The 8,366-nt window shown below is 41.7% G+C and overlaps 1 protein-coding gene across 10 annotated transcripts in view; it reads left to right on the forward strand.

Moving 5' to 3' along the window:
• Asator (tau-tubulin kinase asator) overlaps positions 1 to 8,366 on the forward strand; it is a 225,378-nt gene that overhangs the window by 207,131 nt on the left and 9,881 nt on the right. For 9 of the 10 annotated variants that reach the window (XM_071594510.1, XM_071594504.1, XM_071594511.1 and 6 more), the window contains one exon: positions 5,971 to 6,205. In XM_071594510.1, coding sequence (XP_071450611.1) covers positions 5,971 to 6,205 — 235 coding nt within the window. The remainder of the gene's footprint in view (positions 1 to 5,970; positions 6,206 to 8,366) is intronic. The other variant, XM_071594505.1, reaches the window with a different exon arrangement.

Consider the following 8,366-nt stretch of genomic DNA (forward strand, 5'->3'; position numbering starts at 1 on the left):
CCTTGACGTGGTGGAAGGGCTTGTGCGTTCAGCTGACCCCTAGAGCTGTGCTGGCGGGAGTAATAATTATTGTTCCTGGTAGGGTCACCTATGCCAGATAGGTCAAAGGTTAGGAGCCAGTCAAAAGGTAGTCAGCACAGCATCTGTTCCTCAGTGAGGCGGCCGCAATGGCATCTGATCCCAGTGGGGCGGTCAGTAAGTGATTTTGTCACGTTAAAAACACTATTGAGGAAGGTAACGGGAAACCACCTCAATTATCATTTCCAAGATAAATATGATTTACAATACAGAGATTTTGAGTCTTGGCAACTACGGGGCTTGGCCCAATCGGCCGTGTGTCGTGCCCGGCAGCGGGGGAGGCAAGGCTTCCGCGGGCGTCATCCCACGAAACCCTTGCAAGGGAAAACCAGCAGCAGCAGGACAGAAGATGCAGAAGAAGAAGACCATATTAGTTAGAATAGGAACGTGGAATGTTAGGACACTGATGAGGACAGGGAAACTGGAGAATATCAAGCATGAGATGGAAATGGGGAAAATAGATATTTTAGGTCTATGCAAGGTGAGATGGAAGGATACCGGGGATTACTGGAGTCATCAGTATAGAATGATATACAGCGGCAGGGACGAGAGCCAACGAGGGGTTGCCATAGTATTAAATGGAGAGGTAGGAAGAAGCGTAGTCAACATAGAGCAGGTAACGGATAGAATACTAATATAGATAAAAGCTAGAGATAAAAGCAGAACCGACGGACTTGGTTATTATTCAGGTATACATGCCACTGAGCAACCACAAGGAAGAAGAGGTTGATAGGATATACGATCAGTTAGAGGACATAATTGCATTTGTTCCTGCAGGGAAACGTTTGATAGCGATGGGGGATTGGAATACGACAGTAGGCGAAGGAAGAGATGGTGACGAGGTCGGGGACTACGGTATAGGCACAAGGAATGACCGCGGGGACAAAGCAGTTGAGTTCTGCAGGAGAAAGGGGTTAGTTATCCCCAACACTTGGTTTAGACACCACAAAAGACGCAGGTATACGTGGAAAATGCCAGGTGACTTAGAAAGGTATCAGCTAGATTATATTCTGGTTAGACACAGGTTTAGGAACAGTGTGATAAATTCGCACAGTTTCCCGGGAGCGGATGCAGACTCTGACCACAATTTAATTGTTATGAAATGTAGCGTCCGTTTCAAAAAGATAAGGCAGGGACGGCGAGTCAGAAAATGGAATGTAGAAGCATTACATGGTTTGAAAAGGAAGGAGTACAAACAGGCGGTAGAGGAAAGCATGGGGATGGTAAAGAGCTAAGTACTATTGAAGAAGAAAGGGGGAGTATCAAGAAAGGGTTGTCCAAAGCCGTAAAAGACACTATTGGAACCATTAACGCTAAAAGGACTAGGAAACCATGGATCACAGATGAGATGATTACAAAGATGGATGAGAGGCAAAAATGGAAGAATTTAAATATAGAATTAGGCAAAATGAAGTACAAAGAATTAAACAATAATTTGAAGAAGGTAACAAATAAAGCAAAAGAAACTTGGTGGAAGACGCAGTGCGAGGATATGGAAAGTCTGCAGAGGAAGAGTGAAATCGGTGCGCTGTGCAGCAAAGTTAAAGCGTTATTGGGAAGTAAGAAAGGAGATCTATGCTAACAGTTAGAGTTAAGGCGGGTAAGGTAAAAGTTGACACAGGAAAGATCCAAAAGAGAGGGAAGGAATATATAGAAGAACTGTACAGTAAAGAACTTAGACCTACAAAGTTAGACATAGAAAATGAGCATGACGTGGAGGATGATAGCTTAGGTCCAGGCATACTAGACAATGAGATAGAAAGGGCATTAAGGGAGATGAAACTAAATAAGGCCGTGGGGGTGGATAACATTCCCGCGGAACTATTGAAATGTTTAGGAAAATGTGGGAGGAAGAGGCTATATGGGCTGATTCGTAGTATTTATGAGGAAGGTATCTGGACGGAAGACTTTGTGAGATCAGTTTTAGTTCCTATTCCGAAAAAGGCAAAGGCCACGTCATGTGAGGACTACAGGACAATTAGTTTGGTATCCCACGCAGCAAAAGTTGTTCTCCGGATCATAAACAAAAGGATTGAGAGTAGGGCAAATGATTACTTAGGGGATGACCAGTTTGGGTTTAGGAAGGGGAGAGGTACACGTGATGCCTTTGTAGTAATGAGATTATTAATCGAGAGGAATATAGAACACAACCAGGAGGTATTTGCCTGTTTCGTAGATTTTGAAAAAGGGTTTGATAAAGTTAATTGGGAAAAACTAATGAGTATTCTGCAGAAAATAGGAATAGATTGGAGGGAAAGGAGGCTAATCCGCAAACTGTACATGTCTCAGACTGCTCAAGAACGAGTGAGGAACGAGGAGTCCGGATGGGCAGTGTTAGGAAGAGGTGTAAGGCAGGTTTGCCCATTATCACCGTTGCTGTTCAACCCGTATGCAGAGGAAATGATTGAAGAGGCATGGGAAGAACTGGAGGTAGGAATGAAAGTGGGCGGGGAATCCGTGAAATCAGTTAGGTGTGCTGCTGGCCAAGCTTTAGTTTGTCAGTCAGCCAAGGGGTTGCAAGCATTGCTGAGTGAATTGGAAATTCAGTGCGATAGGTATCGGATGAGAATCAATATTAATAAAACAAAGGTTATGCGATTTTCTAGAAAGAAAAAGGCTAAGCTTAACATTAGAATAGGAGGGCAAAAACTAGAGTAGGTAGAACAGTTTACGTATCTCGGTAGTGTTTTGGAGCAACACGGTCAAAGTAGTAGGGTCATAAGGAGAAGATATGCGCTAGGCAAAGAGGCTTTCACAAGGAGGGGGTAGTTGATTTCGGGGATGTTGAGTAGGGATATTAAGAAAAGACTCGTAAAAACTTTAATTTGGAGCGTAGCTATGTACGGCACGGAAATGTGGGCATTGAAGCAGGAGGATAGACATAGACTGGAGGCTTTTGAAATGTGGGTGTGGAGAAGAATGGAGAAGGTGAAATGTACAGAGAAGAAAACAAACGAGGAAGTACTTGGTATGGTGGGCGAAAAGAGGGGTTTGTTGGGAGCAATCCTATGGTGGCAGGAAAAGTGGATGAAGGGGGTGTTGACCGGCAGCGGGATGTTGAAGACTGTAATTGAGGGGAGAATGTTAGGCAAACGAGGAAAGGGAAGGAACAGGATAGGGATGTTGGACGGGATGAAGACAGGAAGAAAGTACTCAGAGCTGAAGAGGGACCTGATGTAAAGTTGGATGTTGTGTTTTGCTAGGGGCCACAAATTATTTAAGTAGTAATTATGTCCATCCAAAAACCTACCTTAACTGGTAGATTACCTAAAAATAATAAATAATATATATATATATACATATTTATATACATACATATATTATTTAATATTATGGTAATCTACGAGTTAAAGTCGGTTTTTGGATGGACACAGCTATGAAACATATAGTTTGTGATTCCTTTCAAAACACAAAATCCAGTATCCTACTCTGACATCAGGCCCCCTCTCACATGCACGCACATGTTTATATATATATATATATATATATATATATATATATATATATATATATATATATATATATATATATATATATATATATATAATTATTATTAGGTAATCTACCGGTTAAGGTAGGTTTTTGGATGAACCCAGCTAGCCCCAACAGTGGCCTAGTAAGTAGTTAAATGACAAAAATGCTTCCATGAAAACTGCTGTTAAAAAAAATGATTGTTATAAGGGGATCGTGAAGTCACAATAATGACCTACTTAGAAATGAAAAATGTTGGCCATTTTAACAACTATTATGTGGTTTTTTAGTTTAAAAAATCATATTTTATTAAATTAACATTAATATTTAATTAATTACATGTCAATTCATTAAAATTTAGTAAAAAACACATGCTTCAGTATTAAACACAAATTTGGAACATTCAGTATGTAATCTGTTTACAAAATATGTATACTGTTCATTTTCATTAGCATTTTAAAGGTAAGGCTTGGTGAATGCATCTCTTATATGCTTTCATTCTCTTGCACGATATGTTTCTTAATGTTAAGCCTCGTAGTGCCCATGTGGTCCCATGTGGTGCACATGTGTATGTGCCCATCATTTCATTGCCATCTCTGTACTCATTGTCTATCGGTCGTTTTGTCGGCACATATTTTTAACTCGATCACCTTCATGAAATGTTAATGTCTCATATATATTGTGTACTCTTTTGTCATTAATTAGGCTATTTAAGACCTACTATCAATCTGACAATTTGGCATTATAACTTTTCAACAAGATGTCAAGCAAGGCCTACACAGTAAGCAGCATAAGGCTCAAAAATGTAATTGAAAAAGGGTTGCCCACCAACGTCTACTCAATCAATGAGTATTTCAAGCTGGACCTTGAAACTATTGTATTTTAAATGTACTGCTGTCTATTCTTTACTAGCTCATCATCTTATCATATTATAATACTGTTTGACAATATCCAAGTGAGTGTCTCCGTGGCATGGTTCATTATTGATAATGATTGTGAATAAGAGAGTGAGTAATATTTTCACAAGAAATGCATTGCTTTGGATACTCTTGATTGTGCTCTTGAACAAAAACCATAACAAAGCAACAATTAGTTAACTGACTGGCATTTTTATTGCATGAATAATGATCATTAAAAATATATTCTTCCGGAGGATGCATAGTTTGTAGAAATCAAAGCTGTGATATGCAGGGTCTGTCTCAACCAAAAATAAGTGGACTGATTGTTTGCCACCAATGTAGATGGCTGGAGTGAGTGGGGTGGTTTGTGGTGGGAAAGGGGACGGGAGATCTCGGGGAAGCAATGCGACCCACGTCAGCAGCTAACTGTGGGCATTTACAGTGTGCGGATTGCTGCTAGAATGGACCTCTGTTTGACATTCACGTCACGAATTCGCAATGCCACTTTCTATAAAGCAATGATATGTGATAAAATTGTGCATTGAGCTTGGGAAATTAGATTCGGAGACCACGGCCATGGTTATGGATGCTTATATACGTAGATGGAGGAATGTCCAGAAAGAGATGGTTTCCTGCTTCTGCACAGGATGTTCCGGGAGGGTGGAGGGGAGGTGGTTGACAAATGAGCAATGCCCTCGACACATCCATCGACGACACGGTGTGATTTAAACGTGCGAAATGTGAGACAATTACTCAACATTCTGATTGAACTCCAAGTTTCATGATATGATAGCAGAAGAGTGCAATACTCAGAAAATCACAGTGCATTGCATTCTCACAGAAGATTTAGCCATGAAAAAGGTGGGTGCCAAGATGGTCCCCAAAGTGCTGCGTGCAAGACGGCATGCGTGACAATCTTGCATTGGCCTCTTGGACCACTGTGAAAGTGATTTGAATTAATTAATGGAATAGGTGGTCAGTGGTTTCTGGTCACGAGACATGGGTCTGAGTGTACGATCCAAGTGCCACTCCTTTGAGTGCCATTTTGGACCACTAGATTATGTCGAAGAGGCTATGACGAAGTGCCTGAATGTACCGGAGCCCTCTTGATGCCGAATGGGAAGCGTACCGGAAGAGTGGTGGAGGCACCGGCATGTCAACACACAAGTGTGCTCTCATGAAGAATATTAGCTATATGTACTTAGCTTTCTGCAATAAACTTTTTCGCCAGTTTCATTTTACTTATTTTTGGGACAGGCCTTGTTGACCGTTGCGTTTGATTGTATATTCCCAGTTCTGCCTGCTCAGATCTGCATGTGAATTAAGTTGATTCCCATTATTTCTTTGAGTGTCTTGCTGAATTTGGACCCGTACTTTTCTAACATGAGCACTCTAGTTATATGGGGTGAGGGCAGGCGGAATGCGCCATTGGCATCGGGATGGCCAGCGCACTTGAAAGCCTCCGGAGCAAGGAAGCACGTGTCTCCCCGCTCTTTCATGGCTCTCATCGCTCTCTTTGAAGGTGGGGATGCGGAAGTGTCGGGGGAGGAGAGGAGGAGAGGCATGGAAGAGGCGCGCCGTGGTCCTGTTCCCATGCAACGCAGCAACACGGAGGAGGACCTGGCCGACTGCACGCCAGCATTGCGTCGGAGCCGACGGCAGAGGGAAGAGAAGTACGCAACGGATGAGTCCCAATTGGGTCTGCGTTTCCAGAGGTGGAGACCGCGTGCCGCAAACGAGAACGCTCCCCGCATAAGGTGCCCCCCCAATTTCCTTGGGCATGCGTAGGAATGTTGTTTAGATTTGGCTGTTGCTGTGTCCGGAGAAATTCCAGCCAGCAAGTCATTACTGTTGACGCGATGTTTCCGTTTGTGTCTTCCTCATTCAGACTGTATACTGCATATTTATACATGACCGACATTCATTGTCTCTCTGTCTCTCTCTCCACTTCTAAAACGCTTGTGTTGGCACATACATGCATTGGCTAAAAGCATAATTGCATTGGAGGATGTATGAGTCACATAAAGATAGATATATTCAGGAGGTATTTTGTGAGCATGCTTCTGCCGGGATATATTTTACGGTAAGCCAACTTTCCTGGTTATGGTTACTGTGCTGAATATTCAGCTGCCATTAGCTTTTCAAGGCATTGCCTCCAGGACCACAGTGAAACATATGGGTCAGGTCAGTTCAGTATTCGTTCCCCCTGTGAGATATAAAAAAATATTCTTTCCATTTTAAGTCATTCTCATGAGAATTTTCATGCAAGACCACTTCATCTTTTTCAATAATTGCCAAGAGGTGAATTCTACTGTTTCACTTGCGAAATCGGTTTTTCATTTTTTATTTGTTGGCATTCTTTATACATTATAAATGAATTTACAACACTGACCTAGAGCCCCCAGAAAAACAATTTATGCCGCCATTTTAGAGTTTTCCTCATGAAACATTACGCGCTTGTGTAATGATCCGCTACATCAACTCCCCCCATAAACTTGGTATAGCTTGTCACAACCTTGGGTTTGAAAACTATTTCATTCCCTCCACCACTAACTCTCCTTTCCATGGACTCAGTCTCTGCAGTGTCCCACGTACTGAGCATTGTGACCATCCTCCTGTCTTTCCATGCAAGGAGCATTACATTTCCATCCCTCTAAGCCTCTCTCTCTCTCCTTTCTTTAGCTTTGGATGTTCGATCACAGGTGGATTATCTTTCCTATTGGGCATTATTGTCCCTGTCAAGTGTGTTTTTTCCTTAAGCGATTCAGTTGTTATTCCACCATAATAAGGGACAAATGAATGCACGTAACCACATATGGAATCTGAGAGGACATATAGACGAATACCCCATTTTGTTGGCTTTTCAGGATTATACGTGATGAAGTGTATCTTTCTCTTGAAACCAACAACAGCCTCATCAACAGAAATCTCCCTTCCAGGGCAGAATCTCTCCCTAAATTTCATTTCAAGGTATGACAAGTAGCAGCTTACCTTCTCGGTTCTTGTTCTCAAATCTTTACTTGACTTTTGATCATTTTTCATGTTTAACATTCAAAATATTTGCAAGAACCTTTCTCTTTTGAAAACAGTTCGAAAAAATGTATATGAGGCTCAAAATCCGTGGACCAATAACTCTGTAAGTTAGGGTGAGTCAATACACCCATATTTAGTATTACGCCAAGAAAAGCCTTCATTTCTGCAATCGTCACATCTTTCCAATTATTCCAAGTGGATCGCCGCGATAGTTCTTCTGGCTAATTTTATGCCCAGCATACTCGTTAGTTTCTTCTGTTATATTTTGTATCAATGTGTCTGTAAAAAACAACTGAAAAAACTCTAATGTTGTGGCACATCCAAAAGGAACTTGAGGTCCAACACGTAACTGACCAGTGGAGAAGGGGATTCTGCTAGGCTCATGGTCATTCACAGATACAGCATTCCACTTTTCTTTTCCCGGTTTTCCACCATTAACACTACTTTCACTGGGCCTTATGCCCGAATGCACAATGCCATCACCTATAATTCCATCACTATCACTTGAATACACAATTGTGCATCTTTGTTTTGTCGATATGAATTCAGCATCACTGTCACTGTCAGTACATTCACCCTGACCTTTGGACGTTTTCCTTTCCATAGTTCCACTTGGACCAGCGACTGGTTCATCATCTCCAAATGCATTCTCAGATAACTCACTTTTGTTACCATTATATTTGTCAATAAATTCGTCAGTTTCGACGTAAAATTCTTCGTTGCTGCTTTCTCATTCTTTGGAATACTTATCCATCGTGAGGAGTTGAAAATCGTTCAGAATGAGCAACTACTAGCTGGCAAAGCATCTGTCCAACTAAAGGGAAAGCATCTGTTGTAAGAGAACCCTCTGTCATCAGGGAAAACACCTGCGTTATGCTTCTAGAA

This window comes from Hetaerina americana, unplaced genomic scaffold, assembly GCF_022747635.1.
Source record: "Hetaerina americana unplaced genomic scaffold, ioHetAmer1.1.p SCAF_62, whole genome shotgun sequence".
Classification (NCBI taxonomy): Eukaryota; Metazoa; Arthropoda; class Insecta; order Odonata; family Calopterygidae; genus Hetaerina; species Hetaerina americana.